This window comes from Mesoplodon bidens, assembly GCF_964165515.1.
Source record: "Mesoplodon bidens genome assembly, chromosome: 9".
Classification (NCBI taxonomy): domain Eukaryota; kingdom Metazoa; phylum Chordata; class Mammalia; order Artiodactyla; family Ziphiidae; genus Mesoplodon; species Mesoplodon bidens.
The window spans coordinates 20,810,599-20,835,027 of NC_138166.1; the positions used below are offsets into that span (position 1 = coordinate 20,810,599).

The following is a 24,429-nucleotide window of genomic DNA, read 5'->3' on the forward strand; positions in this document are numbered from 1 at the left end:
TTCTGGCTTTGCTAATACTCCTAAGTTGGTTACTCTGAGCAAGCTACTTAACATGAAGGATGCTCACTTTCCGCATTTGTAAATGGGGATTCTGGGGTGGTTGTGAGAACAAAACCGCACTCTCTATAAATTCTGAGCAGATGTAGGCTCACAATGCCATTATTAATAACGATGGCATGATGCCAGACACTGGATTTCATCTTTCATAAGGACTCTCATTTGCTTCTCACAACCCTATCCTGGTTTTGGAGATACTAAGTAACATTCTGAATGTCAGAGGATATATAAATTTTCTTTTCAAGGTTTTCCGAACAAAAGACCAGGGCCATATAAGTGCATTTAGTACTAGTAATAAAAGTATTATTAATATATTTGCCTAAGGGAATTCACTTTTCTTTTCTTTTTTAAATAAATGTATTTATTTTTGGCTGCGTTGGGTCTTTGATGCAGCGCGCGGGCTTCTCATTGCAGTGGCTTCTCTTGCTGCGGAGCACGGGCTCTAGGCACCCGGGCTTCAGTAGTTGTGGCATGCTGGCTCAGTAGTTGTGGCTCGTGGGCTCTAGAGCACAGGCTCAGTAGTTGTGGCGCAAGGGCTTAGGTGCTCCACAGCATGTCCCGGACCAGGGCTCAAACCCATGTCGCCACATTGGCAGGCGATTCTTAACCACTGCGCTACCAGGGAAGTGACAGGCTCTTGTTTTAACGTCTTCCTCCTGGAGAAAATTCAAGCAGAGTGTGCAAGATATTTTCGGAAAGTAGGGTATTTTGGAAGCATTTCATAACCTTTCAGACTAGGGGAGAAAGGGGGAAGGGAGAGAGGGCGGCGGCTGCGCCTCATCCTCATCTGCAGTGGGAAAATGGTGATGCCCAAAGCCACCTGGCCTCCCAGAGCGGCATGGGCCCTGGACCCCGAGCGACCTTGGCGGGCGGCGCGACCTTGAGGCCTGCGTTTGCCTCAGTTGCCCCCTCTGCGCGATGGGAAGACGTCCTGGCCGCGGGCCCAGGCAGGTGCATGTCTCTCGGGCTCCCACCGACCCAACCGGCCCACCAGGGCGGTCTTCAAGCCCCATCCCCAACCCAGTCGCCTGCGCGCGACCCCACACCGCAACGCGGAGACCGAAGCGGCGGGCGGGAACCTGGCTGCATCTGCTAGCGCGCACGCGCGTCTTCCGTACCTCCTCTCCGGCGCCATCTCCACCCATAGGCCCAGGCACACCGTCACTTCGACTGACCCGTGGTCGCGATTGGCCAGAGATGAGGCGCGCGACCGGCCATGGGCGGGGCCTGAACCGGCTATAAAAGAGGCGGGCGGTGGGGCTCGTGCTGCTTTGCAGACGCCGCCACATCGGGATCTCCCGCGCAGCCGAACCATGGTCAACCCTACCGTGTTCTTTGACATCGCCGTCGACGGCGAGCCCTTGGGCCGCGTCTCCTTCGAGGTTGGGGCGGGCGGCGGCTCGCCGGGTGGGCCTGAGCGGGCGGCGGGGGGAGGCCGAGGGGCTGGGTGCGGGCGCCCCGCCTGAGGAACGCGGGCGGTGCGGCGCCATTTCCTGACGAGGGGCCATTTTGGGAGGCCGGGGGCGGCGGGCAGACAAAGGCGGGGCGGGCGGGGGAGGCGCGGCCGCGCCCTTCCGGCCGCGCACGTGCTCGGGCCGCGAGCGGTTGGCCGCCGCGTGGGACCGCGGGGCCCTGAGGGTCGGCAACGCCCCAAGCGGAAGGCGGGCGCCGGCCCCGGCCAGCCGCGACCTTCCCGGGGCCGCCCTCGAGGACTCGGAAGCCGCTTCCTTCGAGCCGACGCGGCGGCCGCACCTGAAGGCTGCCTTTTCCCGCGCCGGGCGCGCCAAGGGCCGGTGGGGATAGCAGCCCATCCCTTGTCCCGAAGAACGCTTGCTAGTTCAGGGTTGGGTTACAAGGGTGCGGGGTCGGCCGGCTCGAGGGCTTCCCCGGGTGTCTTAAAATTGCGAGGTGGATGTAGAAAGAGGCTCCTCCCCGCCCCCACCCCGAGCGGAAATGTGCCGGCCGCCTTCCCTCCGCTGGCGCCGAGGCCCGCCTTCCGCTGCGGTGACGGCGGGTGGGAGGCGCCCGGGCCCCTCCCGGTCGTCCCCGCGTAGAACGGGCTAGTCGAGACCGGCAGCGCGTCAGGCCTTCTCCGGTGGTTTCCTAATTAGTTCAGGCGTGTTATGGGTACTTCTTAATCAGTTGGTAATCACAGCAGGGTAGCTAAGTAACTCGGCGGGCTCTTCAAACGGTAAATGGGATTCCGTTCCAGTTAACCCAACATGGTAGGTCTTGGGGTGTAGCCCTAAGTGGTTTTATCCTCTTTTACCACTTCTCAAAGAGCCGCCAGTGATCAGGTTGTAGGATCTTAGTCCAAGTTTAGATAGCCCCCCCATGCAGATCAGTCTGTAGCCCACTCTCACTGTAGTCAGAGCTAAGAATTGATAAGGGCCCATGTGGAAACTTGCCCTCACGTAAAAACTCTGGAGAAATATTACATCCAGTAGATGTATACTCCACCTTTATCTGAAGTCAGCTGATAATTGGCCAGGGGCCACGTGGAAACTTGGCGTGAGCCTAACCCTTTGTAGCTTGTGTGTCTCAGGTTAGCCAGAGGGCTTAATGGAAATGAGATAGGCGCTCTGACAGATCCCTTGGTGAGAATGGAGGTGGAACTGCCACCGCGAGCTTTAACTTTAGTAAAGGTCTAAAAGGGAAACGAGTTAGTACAAGGGTTGGAGACACGTTAATACTTAAAACTGTACGTTTTATGTACAGTACATAGAAGCTAGCTAGCAAGTCTTCTAAGAAACATCCAGGGATTTCAGTAGATGATGTAAGTCACAGGTCTGTGGAATAGTTCATTAAGTACTTTAAACTGTCTTTATGCAAGGGCTTGCGTTTTCTATGGTATTTAAGCTTTTTTAGCCAAAATGTTTGATATATGCAGGAAAGGTTCGAAGCAGTTGTACTAGAAACCAATCTTTATTTTTTACCCCACTACTAGGTAAGGGACCTGGAAACCAAGAAGTGACTGCTCATCCAATCCATAAAGCTATGTTAACAGATTGGAGGTAGTAGCATTTTCATTACCAGTGACTAAAATTACAGCCATTGACTCCCTGATCGTGCAGGAGTACTTGCTATTCTTGAAAGTTCTTGTCTTTAGGTTCAGGTTGAAGTTGGGGGAGGTGATGTACCTTTGAGAGACCATATATCTGTTTAGAATAGGTGTGATACACATAAAAGTTCTAAGTCACTTTTTAGAAGCCTCACACTATCTGAGTCATTCCTGGTTCTGGAGTTTCGGCATGTCTTTGGGTGTCATGTTGCTAACCCAACCCCGCAGGACCTTAAGGCTGTCAGGAGCCGTTCTTATTTGGGATTCAAAGTAATTACTGAAGAAGCATTCTCTTCTAGTGAGAAAATGAATTTATGATTCAGAGGCCCCTAAAGACAAGGGTACTAAGCAACAAAATATGTAAGCAGATGTTTTTCATTAACTGTCATTTTCTCTTACAGCTGTTTGCAGACAAAGTTCCAAAGACAGCAGGTTAGTTTTATTTATTTTTTAAATGTTTAACAAAGGTATTCTGATTTTAACTGTTGTGTCTATATACATATACACTTTATTTTAACAGAAAACTTCCGTGCTCTGAGCACTGGGGAGAAAGGCTTTGGTTATAAAGGTTCCTGCTTTCACAGAATAATTCCGGGATTTATGTGCCAGGTATGAAACATACTGATACTGATTTGGGTTCTCTTAATTTGGGATTGAGCCAGAACATTTCAGAATGTGCACATATGGTCTGTCTGCATTGGTGCGTCTACTTTTATACTTTGTTTTCTGTTATATTTGTCTGTTTGACAATTTTGCACTGATACCATGCCATCTAAATTGCCGTGGTCTGTAATAAATGTTCTTTTTTTTTTTTTTAAGTGCATATATGAACTAAAATGTTAATTCTACCATTTTGGTTCCACTTGACCCTTTTAATTAGTTTAAACTTGAGTTTTAAAGTTTGAACCTTGCAGACTTGGCATGTTTTCCAACTGTATTGCCAAAAGTGACAGGTTCCTCTTTTATGTTCACAGGGTGGTGACTTCACACGCCATAATGGCACTGGTGGCAAGTCCATTTATGGGGAGAAATTTGATGATGAGAATTTCCTCCTGAAGCATACGGGTCCTGGCATCTTGTCCATGGCAAATGCTGGCCCCAACACAAACGGTTCCCAGTTTTTCATCTGCACTGCCAAGACTGAGTGGTAAGAGCAGAGCGTAGCAAAGGCAACCTTTCCCTGCTGTTTGCTGCTCTAAAGTAGTAGAAGGGCATGAATAGTCACAAATTTAGATAGTGCACTATAGAAAGTGAGATACTCTAATGGCAAAACAGGGCACTTTGTTGAGTAGTTGAATTTAAGAGTGGTGCTTTCATCTAATTAGCATGTGATTTGTTGGCTCTTTTTTAGGGGTCCATTCTAAAATTAGGATTCTTAACAGTGATTAGAGACTGTTGGAGACCACCTTTTTTAGACTGGCTTAAAGAAATCTGGTGTTGACACTTTTTTTTTAGGTAAAAGGATAAAATGTATTTAACTAGTTGACATTAGCTAGTACTAAAAGCTGGACAAACCACTCTTCTGGTCTTCTCTTGCTTGGGTATGCTATATTGATTTGTGGGACACTGTTCTTATCTCAATGCACAATGCAGGCTGCTTATTTCTCTCTTATTTCATTACTACCTGCAGGTCGCAGGTCGTAATGTTTATTCTTCTGTTTCCAGGTTGGATGGCAAGCATGTGGTCTTTGGCAAGGTGAAAGAGGGCATGAATATTGTGGAAGCCATGGAGCGCTTTGGGTCCAGGAATGGCAAGACCAGCAAGAAGATCACCATTGCTGACTGTGGACAAATCTAATAATAAATTTGACTTGTGTTTTATCTTAACCACCAGACCATTCCTTCTGTAGCTCAGGAGAGCACCCCTTCATCCCCATCTGCTCAAAATATACTATAATCTTTGTGCTCTCATTGCACTTCTTTGGGTTCCATATTTTCCTTATTCCCCTCCAAGTTTAGCTGAATTGCAAAGTTAAGTTTATGGTTATGAAATAAAAACTAAACAACTGTTGTCTGTCCTTGTTTGGGTTAGGGTATTGATGTAGATTTCATTTTAAGCAGCAACACGTTACTTCTAAGACAATAGTTGCTGTGTTTGTTTAAAAGAGTATCTTTGTTTTTTGCTTCCCTGATCCAAGAATTAAGTTTTGCTGATTGAGTATCCCAAGGGCAAGCTGTGACTGGAATACTGAAGATGTAGGCTCGGGCAGGGAAAAAACAAGGTGGAACTTCAAGATTGTGACCATGTTGGAGCAGCACTCCTTTAAGGGTGACAGTGGAAAATTCTCACTTGGCACATTTAGGGTTATCCATCAAAATTACTATAACATTGAAAATCATAGCTAATTTTAACAAAGCTTAATGTGAGCTTTTTCTGTGGTGGCCCTCCTTGAGGGACATATGTTAAGCTTTAGCCTCTGTGGGGAAGGGTCTTTGGACCATGTTCTTGGGATATCTGTAGCTGTTTGAGAATGTAAATGCAGAGTACAGGGTTTATGACAGCTCAACTGTGAAGTTCAGTCTGCTAGAGAAAGACGGGGTGTGGTGCAGTCTACCTGCGGAAGGCATCTGGCTCTGGCTTGCCCCAGACCAATTGGTGACCAGGGAACTAGGGAACTTCTCCCTGGCTAGTTGTAGAGGCCCTCATGGTCATTTGAAGTCTTGTACTCATTCCATTGTGCAGAGTTGCACAATGGAATGGTAGTCTGAGCCATAATCTGGTCCAGATGAGGCCTTTATGTTCATGAACATGGTTTCCTTTAAGATCAAGAACCCCCTTTGGGAGTTCTCCCCAGTTGCATACTCTATCCCTCACTAGAGGGCCATTAATTTTTTTTTGAGGTTACCCTGAGTTAGTGTTTTATCAATCTATCACGTGTGTCCCTAAAAACATACTGTTTAGTTTTGAAAGGGTAAGCGGCTGCTACATTATGAAGGCCTCCAGGACAAGGCAAAGTGAGCAGAATCGATTACAGTGTGGCTTCAGCTTCCCTGAGCACAAGAGCTGCTGCTACCAGAGAAGTCGGCCAGCCATGCATCCAATAAGGTAGGGCTCACCAAGTTCCTTTAGCACACCTCAGAAAACAAGAAAAATACATACAACCTGCAGTGTATGGTCCTTATTCAGATTTCCCCCACTGGTTCTGGAGGCGGTTTTAGTTTTGGCTGTGTTGGATCTTGCAGTGTGCACAGGCTTCTCATTGCGGTGGCCTCTCTTGTGGAGCATGGGCTCCAGGTGTGCGGGCTTCAGTAGTTGTGGCGCACGGGCTTAGCTGCTCCGTGGCATGTGGGATCTTACCGGCCCAGGGCTCAGGCCCGTGGCCCCCTGCATTGGCAGGCAGATTCTTAACCGCTGCGCCACCAGGGAAGTCCCTAGAGGTGTTTTTAAAATCAGCTTTATTAAGGTATAATTTACATACAATTGATGTGTTTAATAACTCTCCCGCCCACATGCACACCCCACCGCCCCCAAGGATCCAACCTAGGTTCACACACTTTGTTAGGTCTCTTTTTGTCTCTTTCAATCTAGAACAGTCCTTCCACTTTTTAACATATTGTAATTTCTATTTATTAATGTTAAAAAGCCTATTGAGATAATTTATACACCATAAAATTCACCCATTTTAAGAGTACAATAATTTCAGTGAATTTACTGAGTTGTGCAACCATCACCATAATCCACCACACCAGGAAGACCCTGTGCCCATATGCAGTCCCTCCTGGTTTCACTCCCAGCCCCTAGCAATTACAAGTTGGCTTTCTGTCTCTAGATTTACCTTTTCTGGACATTTCATATAAATTGAGTCCTACACTGTGTGGTCTTGGCCTCTTGCTTTTTTTTTTTTTGACAACTCAAAACAGTCCAGGACATTGACTTCGTCGAATGTCCCTGATTTTGGAGCTGCCTAAGGTCTCCATTTCGTGTTACTTGCTTGTTCCTCTGGCTCTTGTGTTTTCTGTAAACTGGGAATTAGGCAGAGAAGCTTGAATGGACACATGTTCAACATTTTATGCAGGAAGGCATTGTAGGTGATGGCTATATGAACTTAATCCTGCCTCTTGTCAGGTAGCGTATGATCTCAGACTGCCCCACTGGAAAGGTACTTTGATTCTTTCTGCTGAGTAGGTTACCTGTGGGATGATACTTTGCCTTGGTGTGAAGACCCTGCTCCCAGACCTTTCACCTGATTGTTTTCTTTTAGCATCAATTAATGATCTTCACCTGAATCAATTTTTTAAAAATTATTTTGGCCATGCCACGTGGCTTACAGGATCCAAGTTCCTTGATCAAGGACTGAACCCGTGAGTGAGGAGTCCTAACCACTGGACCACCAGGGAATTGCCCTGAGTCAGTTATTCTGTAGTCTCGAAAACGAGTAATCTAATCTCTCTCTCCCTCCTCCTACCACTATGGACTCATGGATTTTCATTAAACGTGTTACAAACAATTGCACTCATTATTTTTTATATTTATTTATTTGGCTGTGCTGGGTCTTAGTTGCAGCATGTGGGATCTAGCTCCCTGACCAGGGATCGAACCTGGGCCCCCTGCATCGGGAGCTTGTAGTCTTAATCACCGGACCACCAGGGAAGTCCCTGCACTCATTTTTTTTGATGCTCAAATCATCCCAAATTTGGCTAGTACAAGCCCCTCTAAGTTGATCTCTGTGGCTCTTTGACATGATTCCAGTAGGCTTTAAGCCCTTCTGAAGTTCATGCTTCCCTTCCATTACACAGCAGTTGGAGGCCTCGGAAGTGCCAGGGATATTCAAATTTTTCAGGAACCCCAAACCAAACCCTTCATGTTAATATGTAAAATGGAGTTTAGACTTACATAATTAAAAATGAGTTTTTCACATACACTAACATCTGGCCAGACGTTTGGAAGTCAGTGGGGCAGTCTCAGGCATTATAATATGTCCAGCATTGCCCCCATCAGAGGCCCACAAATTTCCAAAGTGCCTCCTGGCTGAAAGTCACTGACGTAATGAGATAGGATGCAGCTGTTAAAAGAACAAAGTAGGGAGTTCCCTGGTGGCACAGTGGGAAGAAATTAAAAAATGAGTTGCTGAGGCAGCTATAAAACATCTGGCAGAAGGTAGTATTCTGCATTATATGAAAGCCAACTCAGACATGAAGGAGACATGGCCTTACAAGAAAACAATAGACAAATCGGAGAGTCTTTTCTAAGGGAAAGTAATATGCTTAAGATATATATGTGTCAGAATTATTTTTTCTAATATTTATTTATTTATTTATTTTGGCTGTGCCGGGTCTTAGTTGCAGCACTCGGGATCTTAGTTGAAGCATGGGGACTAATTAGTTGCAGCATGCGAACTCAGTAGCAGCATGCATGCGGGATCTAGTTCCCAGACCAGGGATCGAACCTGGGCCCCCCCTCACAACTACTGAGCCTGCGTGGCACAACTACTGAAGTCCCTGAGCCCAGAGCCTGTGCTCTGCAACAAGAGAAGCCACGGCAATGAGAAGCCCGTGCACTGCAACGAAGAGTGGCCCCCACTCGCCGCAGCTAGAGAAAGCCCGCGCGCAGCAACGAAGACTCAACGTAGCCAATAAATAAATAAATAAATAAATAAATAAATAAATTTAAAAGAACAAGGTAGTGCATCTCCAAAATAGCCTCGGCTAGACTTTTATGTGAAAACAACAAAGAGCAGTAGAACACAACGTAACACATGCTACAGTTTTTGTAAAAAGCAAAATGAAATGTATCTTTGTGCTTGTACATGCCCTTGGGAGGATACAGAGAAATGTTTCCCAGTGGGTGTCTCTGGGTAGAGGGGTGAAGGCCTGTGGACAGAGAGGACTTTGTCACCACACGTCCCTTTTACCTGTATTAAATATTTAAAATTTCAAAAACACACATTCTAAAATGAATCAATGGTACAGTTGGTCCTCCATATCCACAGGTTCTGCCTCCACAGATTCAGCCAACCATGGATCAAAAATACTGGGGAGGGCTTCCCTGATGGCGCAGTGGTTGAGAGTCCGCCTGCCGATGCAGGGGACACGGGTTCGTGCCCTGGTCTGGGAAGATCCCACATGCCGCAGAGTGGCTAGGCCCGTGAGCCATGGCCGCTGAGCCTGCGCGTCCGGAGCCTGTGCTCCGCAAGGGGAGAGGCCACAACAGTGAGAGGCCCGCCTACCGCAAAAAAAAAAAAAAAAAAAAAAAAAAAGGGAAAAAAATTTCCAGGAATTTCCAGAAAGCAAAACTTGAATTTGCCATGCACGGGCAACTATTCACACAGCATTTACATTGTTTCTGCAACTATATACATAGCATTTACATTGTATAATGTATCATAAGTAATATAGAGATGAGTTAAAGTATCTGGGAGTATGTTCCAATGTTGTGTGCAAATGCTACACCATTTTGTATAAAGGACTTGAGCACCCTGCGGATTTGGGTATCCAAGGGGTCCTGGAACAAATCCCCCATGGATTCCGAGGGATGACTGTATTTGGCTCACTTCAAAATGCTTAATATAAGAAAGATATTATTGGGACTTCCCTGGCGGTCCAGTGGTTAAGACTCCATGCTCCCAATGCAGGGTGCATGGGTTCGATCCCTGGTCAGGGAACTAACGTCCCGCATGCTGCACGGTGCGGCCAAAAAAATGAATAAATAAAATAAAACACTTTACTTTAAAAGAAAAAAGATAGTACCCAAGTGTCCATCGACAGATTAATATATAAAGAAGATGTGGTATAATATACACAGTGGAAGACTACTCAGCCATAAAAAGAATGAAATAATGCCATTTGCAGCAACATGGATGGACCTATAGATGATCATACGGAGTGAAGTAAGTCAGACAGAGAAAGAAAGATATCACATGATATCACTTGTATGTAGAATATAAAAACTGATACAAATGAACTTATTTACAAAACAGAAATAGACTCACAGACATAGAAAACAAACTTCTGGTTACCAAAGGGGAAAGGGTAGGAGAGGGATAAATTAGGAGTTTGGGATTGTAATATACACACTACTATATATGGAGTAGATAACCAACAAGAACTTACTGTTTCCAATATCTTGTAATAATTTATAATGGAAAAGAATCTTAAAAAAAATACATATATATATATATATATATAACAATCTCTTTGCTGTAAACCTGAAACTGACACAAAATTGTAAATCAACAATATTTCAATAAAAATTTAAAATATATAAAATTTAGTAGAGAATAACAAAATACAATAAAAAATAACAATATTGCTCAAAAAATTAGACTTTTTCTAAAACAAAAGCTAGAAATCTTTCCTGATTATGTGGGTAAAATAAGACATACTTTTTTTTCTTTTGGCAGCACTGCGTGGCCTGCAGGATTCAGATTGAACGCGTGCACCCTGCAGTAGAAGCGTGGAGTCCTAACCACTGGACTGCCAGGCAATTCCCTTCATTTACCTTCTTGTTCATGTTGGTCAACCTTTCAATCAGATGTTAAGTTGTCTGCAGAGGGGTGACTGTCTACCCGTTTATACAGCAGAAGTCTCTCCTGGCAGTCAGGATTGAAGGTGATGAATTGAAAAGTATTGGTTAAAAATAATCTGGGGGACTTCCCTGGTGATCCAGTGGGTAAGACTCTGTGCCCCCCATGCAGGGAGCCCAGTTTCGATCCCTGGTCTGGGAACTAGATCCCGCATGCATGCTGCAACTGAGTTCGCATGCTGCAACTAAGAAGTCCCCATGCTTCAGCTAAGATCCCGAGTGCTACAACTAAGACCTGGCACAGCCAAAATAAATAAGTAAGTAAATAAATAAATATAAATATAAATAAATATTAAAAAAATAATTCTGACACATATATATCTCAAGCATATTATTTTCCCTTAGAAAAGACTCTCTAATTTGTCTATTGTTTTCTTGTAAGACCATGTCTCCTTCATGTCTGGGTTGCCTTTCATATAATGCAGAATACTAACTACCTTCTGCCAGATGTTTTATAGCTGCCTCAGCAACTCATTTCTTAAAAAGGAATTTGTGGGCTTCCCTCGTGGTGCAGTGGTTAAGAATCCGTCTGCTAATGCAGGGGACACGGGTTCGAGCCCTGGTCCGGGAAGATCCCACATGTCGTGGAGCAACTAAGCCCGTGCGCCACAACTACTGAGCCTGTGCTCTAGAGCCCGCGAGCCACAACTACTGAGCCTGTGTGCCACAACTACTGAAGCCCGCGCGCCTAGAGCCCGTGCTCCGCAACAAGAGAAGCTACCGCAATGAGAAGCCCGTGCACCGCAACGAAGAGTAGCCCCTGCTCGCTGGAACTAGAGAAAGCCCGTGTGTAGCAACGAAGACCCAACGCAGCCGAATAAATAAATGAATAAATACATAAATAAAATAAAATACAAAATCTTTAAAAAAAAAAAACAGACCTGATGAAGCCAAACAAATAACTAAAAAAGGAGAAAAAAAGGCAACCTACGGAGTGGAAGAAAATATTTGAAAATCATGTATCTCATAGGGGGTTAATATCCAAAATATAAAAAAATAACTCATATGACTCAGTAGCAAAAAAAAAAACCCAATTAAAAATGGACAGAGGGCTTCCCTGGTGGTGCAGCGGTTAAGAATCCGCCTGCCAACGCAGGAGACATGGCTTCGAGCCCTGGTCTGGGAAGATCCCACATGCCGCGGAGCAACTAAGCTTGTGCACCACAACTACTGAAGCCTAAGTGCCTAGAGCACGTGCTCCGTAACAAAAGAAGTCACCGCAATGAGAAGCCTGTGCACCGCAGAGAAGAGTAGCACCCCGCTCACCGTAACTAGAGAAAGCCCGCGCGCAGCAACGAAGACCCAACGCAGCCAAAAATAAGTAAATAAATTTATAAAAAAAAAAATGGACAGAGGATCTGAATAGACATTTGTTCGAAGACATACAGATGGACAACAGGTACATGGAATGATGCTCCACATCACTAATCATCAGGGAAATGCAGATCAAAACCACAATGAGGTACTGTCTTTTTAAAAATATAAAACGTCTTCTTTTTAAAGCTTTCTTTTAGAGTTACCTATTAAGGTATTACAGGTGCAATATGATGGCTGGGACATGCTTTAAAAAAAGCCAGCGGGAGGAAGGGGTGTATAGGTGAAGCAAGATCGACCAAATGTGGGGGTGAGGCCTCAGAGCACATGGCCCAGTTATTCTATTTTTTTTCCATCAGAAAACAAAAATACAATCCTGGGAACACAGTAGGAAGCAAATAATTACACTACCAAAAGGAAACAGATATTTGAAGCAATTATCTAGAAAACTCTAGTAAAAGACCCTATTCTCTGAGAGGTTATTTTGCCTTCTTTTCTATTGCTTCTTTGGTTTCTAAAAACTACTAAAACTTCACACATGGATAATTGTAGATCCTTTCAATATAGAAGCTTCTTCAAAATATGTGCCAAGATTCAGTAAAATCCATACTTAGAGACAATCCTATAGGACAAACAACTCAGTTTCTTCAAAAAATTAAATAATAATAATAATAATAATAATAAAGAAACCTACAGATTAAAAAGAAATTTAAGAGCTATCAGTAAAATGTAAGACATAGTGGCTGGATCCTGATTCAAACAAAACCAACTGTAAAATTATGAAACAATCAGAGAAATCTGAATACTGACTGGATATCTGTTATTATAAAATGTGTTAGCTGTCTTAAGACAATGGTATTGTGGTTATGGTCTAAAAAGTACCCATCTTTAGAGACACATGCTTAAGTATGTGGACATGAAAATAAATCATGCCTGGAATGGGATTCAAACCAATCAACTGGGATGAGGGTTCAGGTTGGGGATACAGGTAAAACAAAACTGACCACAGGATAACTGCTGAAGTTGCAGGATGAGTACACAGGGGTTCATTATACTATTCTCTTTATTTTTGAAAATTTCCATAATAAAATAAGTTTTTAAAAATGAGAGTTTTGTTTTGATACTGTTGTATTATAAAACATTAAAGAATTTCCATTTTTAATGAAGACTTCCAGACTTCCAGAAAAATATAATTTTCTGATGGACCGTTAACTGATACATTAACTTAAATCTTACAAGTTACTTAGAAACTGACAAAGAAAAATAATTTTTAAAATATTGTACAAATTACTGAATGTTACTGTATCAATGAAAGATCACTAAAAGCTGGAATTTTAAGCCAAAAGCAGACAACTTTGATAACCTTAACTTCAATTCTAGGTAAGGGTGTGGGCTCTGGAGTCAGCCAAATCTAGGTTTATATCCTAGTTCTGCCCTTTTCTATCTATTAGATAAATGTTTTCTGGCAAGCCATTTAATTTCTGTGAGCCTCAGGTTCTACATCTTTAAAATAGGGGTAATAAAATTTCTTCATCAATAAAGCGCTTAGCACAGGGCTCGCCACATAGTAAGTGCTCATTAAATAATTCAAATAATTCCACTATCCTATTTCATCAATTCTAAATGCATGTTTTCATACTCTTAACATCTCTGAAATTGGGATGCATCTCATAATTGATGGCATATTATGGTTTAATTGGCAGTGTTTTTCTTTAGTGGTATGTAAAATAATTGGTGCCTACTACTAACAGGTAGCAGCTAAGATTCAATATAATATGGTATCAATCATGATAGAAGTAGATTCCCAATTTCTGTTTTAAGATTTTTCTGAATATATAACCAATTTGAAATTTAAAAAATTTTGAAGTATGAGCAAAATATTTTCAACACAGCACAAACAGAACGGTTTTGAGACAAATTATTTTTTTAAAAAATGGTTTATCAATTCCATTTTTGTATAAAACACATGGGAGAAACCTAGCCAATCAACACACAACTGTTGCCACATGAAAAGATATTTTTATCCAACTTCGAGTCTAAGAACATACAAATGTTTCTTTTTCATGTCTACAGCAATTGTCTATGCTTTTCCACTTAACTGTTTTAAAAATTCCACATATCCCCATTATTTCTTCTGTCCCAGTTACAGTACAATGACGGGGAGGAAGAGGCTTGGTTAGAACAAGTCTCTAAGCAGTTTTCTGCTGTCCCTTCTTTCCAATCAGAGACTTGTGGATGTGAGGGATCACACCTAGAATGAAATGAAAAGAAACAGCATTAGTAGAAAAACTTTAAGCTGGCTATATATATATATATATTTTTTTTTTTGGCTGTGCTGAGAGGCACGTGGGATCTTTAGTTCCCCAAGCAGGGATTGAACCCGTGCCCCCTGGAAGCGTGGAGTCTTAACCACTGGACTGCCAGAGAAGTCCCTAAACTGGCTATATCTTACCACTTTAGGGCTTCAACCCCAAAAAGCAATTATATAAAGAATGAGGACTTCCCTGGTGGCACAGTGGTTAAGCATCCGCCTGCCAATGCAGGGGACACGGGTTCAAGCCCTGATCTGGGAAGATCCCACATGCCGCAGAGCAACTAAGCCCGTGCACCACAACTACTGAGCCTGCACCCTAGAGCCTGCGAGCCACAACTACTGAAGCCCATGCGCCTAGAGCCTGTGCTCCGCAACAAGAGAAGCCACTGCAATGAGAAGCCTGCGCACCGCAACGAAGAGTAGCCCCCACTTGCTGCAACTAGAGAAAGCCCACAAGCAGCGACAAAGACTAAATGCAGCCAAAAATAAATAAATTAATTAATTAAAAAAACAAACAAACAAAAAGGCTTTTAAAAAAGAATGAAATTTACTTAAGTCCCCTTTCACATTTTGATTCTGTTAAAGTATCTATACCAAGGGGTCCCCATCTTGGGGTCTGGGAACCCCCCTCTAAAACTGTACGTAAAATGGTGTGATTTTATGTGCTTTTTTTAGAGAAGAGTAACCATAGCTTTCAAGAGGTTCTCCAAATGTGATCCAAAAAGTATTAAGAACCACCAATTTATACCTCACTTTCACTGATCCTGACTCATTCAATTATCTCAGCCCTGACTTTCAAGAGCATCATATTAAGCAATTTCTCAAACACAGTTTAAAGGATATGGGAAATATTTTAAACACCAGGTTTTAAGTCTCACATATGAAATTTAGATGAAGAACTTGCTAAAATAAAAATAGCATTGTATATGGCTACAAGGAGAAGAAATATTTATTCAGATCATAATGAGAAGAAGTCTAGAATTGTCAGACTTAACACTTTTGGAACTTAAGTTTCTATGTTCTCTAGTTGGTGATACAAATGTATTGGATCATCTATCTGAATTATCTGTTAGTTAGGCCAGTTAACAATCTAGGCTGAAGAGGAAATAATACATACCACCCCCAGCTATGGTAGCCTTGATAAGAGAATCCAACTCTTCATCACCACGGATTGCAAGTTGCAAGTGGCGCGGAGTGATCCGCTTAACTTTGAGATCCTTGGAAGCATTACCTGCCAGCTCCAGCACCTACAAAGCATCCGTTGAGATAGCACATCAAACAAGGGTGAAGTGTTTAAGGATTCAGTTTAGGTCTGCAATTATAGCTAAAAAGATCACTACAGCATCTACACACAAAACACACAAGATACATATATAAACCAACACTAAATTTTTTCCAAATTTCTATAATGCTTTTATAGAACTCTTATTACTCCATTTGGTCCTTTTATATTCATTCTCTGCAAGAGAACTAGAAACTTGAGCAAAAATCTACTCCTATAGAAAGAAATAAAGACAAGGGATAATATCCCTTAGCCAAGAATCTATTCAATAAATGTGAACATCTAGAAATATATTTTAATATACACATGTAGTCTATTTTTTTCATGGCCCTTAACAGCTGAAATTTATTGCTTAGCACTTGTAGAAAAATTTTAAAATATAATTAAAAATAATTTCTTGGGCCTCCCTGGTGGCGCAGTGGTTGAGAGTCCGCCTGCCGATGCAGGGGATACGGGTTCGTGCCCCGGTCTGGGAGGATCCCATGTGCCGCGGAGCGGCTGGGCCCGTGAGCCATGGCCACTGGGCCTGAGTGTCTGGAGCCTGTGCTCCGCAACGGGAGAGGCCACAACAGTGAGAGGCCCGCATACTGAAAAAAAAAAAAAATAATAATAATAATAATAATTTCTTATTCAGAGTTTTAAACATCACTGGGCCCTATAATCTGTAGGCTATAAGCCAGAAGCCCTTTATTCTATAAGGGCAATTTTCAACTAGAGAAATTTCAAAGTCCCAGTTGGCCATAAAATTGCATTTTTCTTTTTTTTTTTTTTTTTGCCTCCATAGACTGTACTGGCATTATAAAACCTTTGATGGAAGTAACATAAAAATAACTCCACAGAACCTCCTCACTTAAACAGAGTGGTGGGAAGCCTCAGTGTACATCGAAGCAATCAGCGTGCTTTAAAAACCACCAGTACTCTCTACTCCATTCTCCCTTGCAACCTTCACTGGTCTGGGGTGAGGCCTGGCACCAGTATCTTTTGAAAGCTTCATAAGTGATCCTAGTGTGAAGCCAACGTTGAAAAGTGATTACCCCTAAACTTAGATTTCAGTATTTCTTTACCTCTATTATTGACTAAAACCCCAAAATTAAATATTTGGAAAATACACATTGACTGCATATGTATGTATGTATGTATATGATTATTGTTTAATCTTAAACTAAAAAACCATAAAGTTCCTAAGAATAAAGATAATGGGAGTTTAGATGGGACTTGGAAATTCTGAACCAGAAGCCTATGCCTCTACATGAGTGAACAAAATGCATACCTTTCTGAAAAGTCTGCAGGTAAACAAATAAAAACTGGTATAAGAGTGATAAAGCAGAAAGGCTCTTAACTAGCACCAATACAAAAACATTACCAACACAAAATCCCTGCTTGTGACAGTGAAGTCGAAACTATCAATGTTAAATCTCCAATAGGAAAATAAATGACTTGGTAAGGTTAATGAAATGACAGCAGTGATAATTAACACACAGGTTAAAGCTAAATCTTACAACCTAGCTCCCAACCACATCTATCCCAAGTAGGAAGCTTCCCCGTTTCTATTAGATTGGCTATCTCTATCAGTTGACTTGCTTGCTACTCAACTTACTTCCCTTGCTTGGAATGTAGTTGAAGGAGTTTCATGGCTTCCCTTTTGTTTTCCTTAGGAGGGATTAGAATGGAGGAAGTGGTAGTCCATGACCTAAGAATTAAGAACTCTTGCCCAATTAACTTATCTTCCTGAAAAGTCAAACTGAGTAAGATACAGCATTTTATGCATACAACCATGCACAGAACCAGAAGGTTGCTTAGGTCTTTTACCAAATTTTGTTATCACCATAATATAGTTGTGATATTTAAAAAATATGTATCATCACACTGCCAAGACTTTGCCCCACTTCAAATCTTTATTAACTAAGAGTTATGCTGTTAAAAAAAAAAAAAAAAAAAAGTTATGCGGTAACTTCATGAATATCACCTGTCGATTATATACATATTTCAGAGTTCATTTAATTAGTAGTATGGTATTTAAATTATTTTACACTTGTTTGTCATGTCACTTAAAAATATGGATTATTGACCCTTACTTAACTTTAAAAAAGAGCACACCAAAGTTCTATTTCACACTGGTACTAGGTAATAGGCTGGTAAGATACATCTAAAACCGTTATTAAAATAAACTAACAAGAGTGTGTCTTTTTTATTTCAAACCAATATTCCATGGGTTTTAGCCATTTATGTCCAGGACACCTCTAGGATCCCCATATATAACACTTCCCCCACTAACCTCAGCAGTGAGGTACTCCAGAATTGCGGCACTGTACACTGCAGCAGTGGCACCGACCCTTCCGTGACTTGTGGTGCGAGTCTTCAAATGTCTGTGGATACGGCCCACGGGAAACTGAAAGAGACCATCCAAATGGGAAGCACTGAAGTCTTAACATCACACTACTGAATGTAATCAAAGGCTGCATAATATGAGTAAAGCATGAATTAAAAACCAACACCATTCTCTGTGACCCTTTCTTTCTACTTTCTGAGAATTGGCACTTTCTTATCTGCAAAGTTCCCGAATCCCACTTGTCTGTGCTTCTGACTAACCCCACTCCCAACTTTCTTAAGGACCTTCCTTACCCTGTTACTGCTCCATCATTCAACAGCTCCAATTGCTTCCTTTTTGCTGGCTCCTTTCCTTCTGCACACTTCACTTAAAACTTCTCCACGTGTCTACAGCAACTGCCTCCAGTTACAGTCTAGACGTCTCCTTTCCAAAGGCAAGATTTAAAAGCAAACCCTGAAACCCCTTTCTTGTCACCCATTTTCTCCCAATCCAACCTTGGCTTCTGTTAAACACCATTCTGAAAGACGAGCAGTAACATTTTAACTACCAAAATCTACTAGCCACTTCCAGATTGCATCCTTAAAGAGAAAAGGCATGATTGTTTTGTTTACATCCTTCCCTAATTCTAAGCTCCCCGAGACCAGGATCCATGTCTTACACCCTTTTGCATCCTCAGTAACCGGCATGTTATGTCATCTGAGGACCTCAAAAACCATTTCTTCTTAGGCCGAAGCAATTACATAGTTCTAATACGAACTCTGACTACTCCTCAGTCTTTTCATTCTTTGACTCAAATACCATATCAAATATGGTGAGGGGTCCACCAATGCCCTTTTGATCCTTTCTCATGCTCTACTTAGGAAACTTATCCACAGCACAAGCTACCAATTTTACGTAAGTGACCTTAAATTTCTAATTCTTTTGATCACCTCTCTTGGAAAGCTAGACTCAGATCTACAACTTTTGGACATTTTCATATGGATGTTTTGGTGGAACTTCAAAACGGCTGCACTTAAATTTATTATTTGATAACTTGCCCCTACTACAAACTCTTCTGCTCCTGAGGGTCTAAGCCTTAGAGAAACTTCTCTTTGACCATCCTCAATCCCATACCCCTCCTCCCATTTTGGGGGAGCATACACAAGCCTTCTATTCTTTTCCATCCCACTCAAGTTCAAGTATGTTATTACCTTATTCCTAAACCACTGCAATAGCCTTTATCTGTCTTCCATCTCCCACTTCAAGGTAAGGACACTTCAAATAAATTCTAATTGAGATTTGCATGATGTACTAAAATACAGAACGTACCCACCAAATACAAGTTCTCGCCCCCCCTTCCTTCAGTACCATCCAGATCATGTCATCCTCTTCCTCGAAAACTTTCAATGGCTCACTACTGCCAAGAAGATAAAAATCCTAACCTTATAGTCTGGACTTCAAACTTTCCTGTTTAAAAAGTATCTCTTAAATGTAGGGAATAATTCTTACTCATCCAGAAAATTTTGAGTTTGTGGATTAAAGCTGCAACAATTTAAATATACGAAATTTGAAACCATTTAGGCCTTTGAGTATATCACTGAGTCTACACTTGAAGGTATCGGGGAAAGATTCACAGGACTAGTGGACAGTTCATTATTCTCTCATCCTGAAAGCCGATGTACCAGGACAAACACTCTTTAAAATAAAAGCCACAGCATACTCACTTCAATCTGATACAACTTATAAAAGAACTAGGAACATAATTATAATCTAGAAATAATAGATTTTAAGAGAGCAAAATCACCAAATTCATTTAAGATCTTTTCATAACTTGTCCTTGTTTAGAAGAAGAGAATACAAATTATATAAAAGGGAGTTGCAGGACTTCCCTGGTGGTCCAGTGGCTAAGGCTCTGCACTCTCAATGCAGGGGGCCCGGGGTTCAATCCTTCGTCAGGGAACTGGATCCCACATACTGGATCCCACATGCGGCAACTAAGAGTTTGCATACCACAACTAAAAAAGATCCCGTGTGCAGCAACTAAGACCCAGAGCAGCCAAACAAACAAACAAACAAATAAATAAGGCAGTTGCTTTGTGGTTTATATTTTGACCAATTAATCTCATTATCAAAGGTCAGTAGTACAAGTACACTTTTGTAATTAAAGAAACATCTATGAGTCATGAATTATAACAGTAAAGAAAATAATAATGAATTACAACAGCATGGATGTTACCTGTAACCCAGCTCTCTGTGAGCGAGACACTGCCTTAGCCTTGGCCTTCCCACTGTCCTTTCCAGCTTTGCCTCCAGCCTACGTGGAAAAAAGTTCCAGATGACGAATTGAAAATGCTATTTCAAAACTAATAGGACTACAAATAAACTTACCTACAAAACAGAAGTAGAGTTACAGATGTAGAAAATAAACTTATGGTCCCAGGGGGTAAGGCGGGGGGAGGGATAAATTGGAGGATTGGGACTGACATATACACACTATTATATATAAAACAGAGAATTAATAAGGACCTACTATATAGCACAGAAAACTCTACTCAATACTCTGTAATGGCCTATATGGGAAAACAATCTAAAAAAGAGTGGATATATGTATATGTATAGCAGATTCACTTTGCTGTACACCTGAAACTAACACAACATTGTAAATCAACTATACCCCAATAAAAATTAAAAAAAAAATTAAACTTAGGAAATAAAATTTCTTCTAATTTTACTTTAGGTAGTTAAAAAATCTAGGTGATCTTCAATTTTAAATATACATGTGTTGATTTATATCACCATTTATTTTATTTTTAAATAATTTTATTTGTCCCACAACTGATGATGTTCATTTTTTTTTTTGGCTGCACCTTGCGGCATGTGGAACTTCCTCGACCAGGGATTGAACCTGCACCCCCTGCAGTGGAAGCGGGGAGTCTTAACCACTGGACCATCAGGGAAGTCCACCATTTATTAATTTATATAGAGACAAGGTCAAACCTTAAATTCTTTTTAAAAATGAGATTTCTAAAAATTTGAACATATTTTTCAAATTTCAGACTGAAGAATCTTCATCAAGTCAATATAACTCATGCTAGAAGTATTTCATAATAAAATAATTTAAAAAAATGTCAGTGTGTATCATTTCCACAGAAATATTCAGAACTTAGCTCTATGGGGAGAAAAAAAGCATCTTAAAAAAATTAAACAGAGAATTACTCTATGATCTAGCAATTACACTTCTAGGCACATACCTAAGGAATTGGGAACAGAGACTCAAACAGGTATTTTCTATACTATTTGCTATTTTGTTTATATCAGTATTATAAACAATAGCTAAAAAGCAGAAACAACCTAAATGTCCACCATGGAAAAATGAATAAACAAAATCGTGGTATATACATACAACAGAATAGTATTCAGCTGTAAAAAGGAAGGAAATTCTGATACATGCTACAACATGGGTAAACCCTGAAGACATGCTAAGTGAAATAAGCAAAAGGACAAATATGTATGATTCCACTTACATGAGGTACCTAGTCAAAATCATAGGAACAAAAAGCAGAATGGTGGTCACCAGAGGCTGGGGAAAGGAAGGGGCAGAATGGAGAGTTGCTATTTAATGGGTACAGAGTTTCAATTTGGGAAGATGAAAAAGTTCTGGAGATGACTGGCAGTACACTTAAAAATGGCAAAATGGTCAATTGTTATGTGTATTTTACAAAAAAAAAAGACATACAAACTTATTCTTAAGGGGTTAAACAAATACTACTTTCAACTGATAAAGAAATATTTCTCAAATAACATGAATGGTCACAAACAGGACACAGTATATAAATGCAATGGGATATTATACAGCCCTTTCAACAAATGAGTTACAGATATGTGCTGATAAGGAACAACTCACAAAACATATTTGTGTAAAAAGCAAGGTATATGCAAGTGCAGTGAACTTTTGTTTACATAAAGTGGAGTACTGTAGAGTGTGTGTACATATACATTTCTAGAAGGTCACACAATACATCAGAAAAGTTATTTGCCTCTAGGGACAGAATACTAAGGATCTGACTTGAGAGGGAAACCAATATTCTCTTTTGGGCTGTTTGATTTTACTACTTAAATCTATTATTTCTTCTCTGTTAAAAGAAAAATTAGTTAAAGAAATCAGTTTACATGATTGGCTAGTTGTTTGAGGATATTTTTGAAGCAGAGGTTAAGCTTTGAAATGGCATATTCCCTTTGTCCCTTTGTAATGGTTTCCTTAAAATACTTTTTAGGCCAAAAATCACCCCCCCCCGCATGTTTATCTCCCAAAACCATATGGGGGAGTAGCCATATATTCTCACTTCTTCTTCAAATAAATCTTTTCAGCTCTATTTGCCCTGCTGTAAATACATTAAAAAAACCTCTCAATTGGTGCATGAGTCTAAAACTATAATCACTGTCTATGACAATTATGAAATTAGTAGTTATCCATTAAAAGCTACCAACTGCAAAACTTCCCAGGTTTCCCAATTTACTGCTCTTAAGCAATTTTATCACTTCAAATCCATCATACTTGCTATTTAACCTATTTGCTTTTTAAGGAAGTAGACATGAAATCAGTTTTTTAAAAAAATCTCAGTAAGTTAGGACTTCCCTGGTGGTGCAGTGGTTAAGAATCCGCCTGCCAATGCAGGGGACACGGGTTCGAGCCCTGGTCCGGGAAGATCCCACATACCACGGAGCAACTAAGCCCGTGCGCCACAACTACTGAGCCCACATGCCACAACTACTGAAGCCCGCGTGCCTAGAGCCCGTGCACCGCAACAAAGAGTAGCTCCCGCTCGCCGCAACTACAGAAAGCCTGCGCACAGCAACAAAGACCCAACGCAGCCATAAATAAATAACTAAATAAAATATTTTTTAAAAAAATCTCTGTAAGTTAAATGACTGTTTCCGTGGTTTCCGGATACATTTCTCATACTTAACAAAAACAAAGTCTTATGGAATCAAACTTGTGCGAATATAAAATTGTACAGTAAATGATTACTTTCTTTTCACAACCTCCTCAAACTCTGTATATACACCCTCCAGCTTAACACATTCATTTTAATACGTTTGATGACTGAGAAACAAAATACAAGCACCATAAAATTTTTGATTCTAAGAACTGTGTTAGTATTAACCTGGGTTAAGCATCTCGGTAGAAAATACGCCTATGGAGCCAGTTGGAGTCTATTTCATTCAGGAAAAGTTGAAAACTGGATGCCAAGAAACTTGCGTATTAGTTCAACAGATACATGCTCACATCTCCTCAAGTTTAAAATTCTCAAAACAAGAATGACAACTCCACGCCTCCTGTATTTTTAGCTTATGCGATCGTGCATGTATTTTTAGCTGCTGGTAAAGGGACAGCCAATATGTGGCAGGTCGCTAGAAATTAAATGAGTGACACCTTCGAAACCAGCAAGGACCAGGAGAATCATCCGCTCGAGCAAATCAGTTTACAGACAGATCTAATCTGTGCCTGAGTCGGCCGGCGGAAGCGCTTCCGTTAACTGCACAACTACAAGTTAGAAACGGGGTGCGACCATCCACAAAGTCGAAGCCAGGTCTAAGACGCGAGAACGTCACAATAACCATAATTTCTGTTTGTGGTTCAGCCCTGGGCAGGGCTGTCTCCGTAGGGCGCTCGGGCGTACATTGCTCTCGCCTCGGCGTCACTGCTTCGCTCCCGCGCGGGGCACGGCCACCCTCCAGCGCCTTTCCCTCCCAACTTCACAAGGGGCCAAGTTCCCTCCACTCGCGTTTCTAAAAACCCGCACTTTTTTTTTTTTTACCGACGCACAATTCAGGAGTCAAAGTCGGTGGCAGGGGCAGCGGAGGTGCTGCAGAGCCGCCAGGGTTGTCCCGCTCAGGGCCACCCGGTCTCGGCCCGCGCACGTCAATTCGCGCCGGCGCCGCGGCGGGCGAGGCCGGGACCGCGGGGAACCCCGCCGCCTGACGCCAGCCCAGCCGTCGTCGTAGTCGCCTGACGCCCGTCCGCCTGACGCCCGCCGCCTCAACAGGTAGCGGCGCCGCCCGGCCATCGCCACCCACCCGGCCGCCCCGCAGACTTCACCATGGTCTCGGCCGCTCCCGCCCTCGGTCCCGCCGAGCCGCCGCCGCCACCGCTCGCGCAGCACGGACCGCCGCCGCCGCCACAGCCGCCGCCAGAGCCCGGACAATAACCGGGGCCCGCCTCGCGCCACCCCGGCCAATGCCCGCTCGCCTTGCTCGTTTGAACCCCGGCGACCGCCCAATTGCGCGCCTCCTTCTAACCAAACCCCGCCCCCAGCACCTCCTCCCTAACGGCTGTTTGTTTTTGCACACGGCACGCGGAGGCGGAGCCTCCGACCCCAACACAGACGCGCCTGTGCGCGACCGGGGGCGGAGCCAAACGCCACTCTCCGCCTGTTTCCAAGGCCCGAGCCTGACGAACGGAGGGACTGACCAATGAGAGCGGACAGCTGGCGGAAATCAGCCAGTAAGAACATCGCCCGCGAGCAAGGAAGGCGGGCCTTCGGGAACGACAGCGGGATTAGCCAATAGG

At 42.5% G+C, this 24,429-nt stretch overlaps 2 protein-coding genes across 2 annotated transcripts; one reads left to right on the forward strand and one right to left on the reverse strand.

The window, feature by feature from the left end:
• The first annotated feature begins 1,313 nt into the window (after positions 1–1,313).
• PPIA (peptidylprolyl isomerase A) lies at positions 1,314–5,126 on the forward strand. The gene is made up of 5 exons (XM_081244113.1): positions 1,314–1,439; positions 3,520–3,550; positions 3,639–3,727; positions 4,093–4,265; positions 4,784–5,126. The coding sequence occupies exons 1-5, from the start codon at positions 1,371–1,373 to the stop codon at positions 4,914–4,916; spliced, it is 495 nt and encodes a 164-aa protein (XP_081100239.1). The 5' UTR covers positions 1,314–1,370; the 3' UTR covers positions 4,917–5,126.
• Positions 5,127–13,872: 8,746 nt separating this feature from the next.
• H2AZ2 (H2A.Z variant histone 2) lies at positions 13,873–24,073 on the reverse strand. Its single transcript, XM_081244115.1, has 5 exons — positions 23,959–24,073; positions 20,095–20,172; positions 17,826–17,939; positions 15,386–15,515; positions 13,873–14,205 (listed from the first exon to the last, which is right to left on the reverse strand). The coding sequence occupies exons 1-5, from the start codon at positions 23,959–23,961 to the stop codon at positions 14,144–14,146; spliced, it is 387 nt and encodes a 128-aa protein (XP_081100241.1). The 5' UTR covers positions 23,962–24,073; the 3' UTR covers positions 13,873–14,143.
• Positions 24,074–24,429: the final 356 nt, after the last annotated feature.

Excerpts from the sequence above, each read along its gene's own strand:
- H2AZ2 (XM_081244115.1), bottom strand. Across the intron at positions 17,940-20,094 it reads CACAGAGAGCTGGGTTACAG|TTTCCCGTGGGCCGTATCCA; the intron begins GTAACATCCATG and ends GGTCTCTTTCAG. Across the intron at positions 14,206-15,385 it reads GGCTACCATAGCTGGGGGTG|GTGTGATCCCTCACATCCAC; the intron begins GTATGTATTATT and ends ATTTCATTCTAG.
- PPIA (XM_081244113.1), top strand. The coding sequence starts at position 1,371 with ATGGTCAACCCTACCGTGTTCTTTGACATCGCCGTCGACGGCGAGCCC. Across the intron at positions 3,551-3,638 it reads CAAAGTTCCAAAGACAGCAG|AAAACTTCCGTGCTCTGAGC; the intron begins GTTAGTTTTATT and ends TTATTTTAACAG. Across the intron at positions 3,728-4,092 it reads TTCCGGGATTTATGTGCCAG|GGTGGTGACTTCACACGCCA; the intron begins GTATGAAACATA and ends TTATGTTCACAG.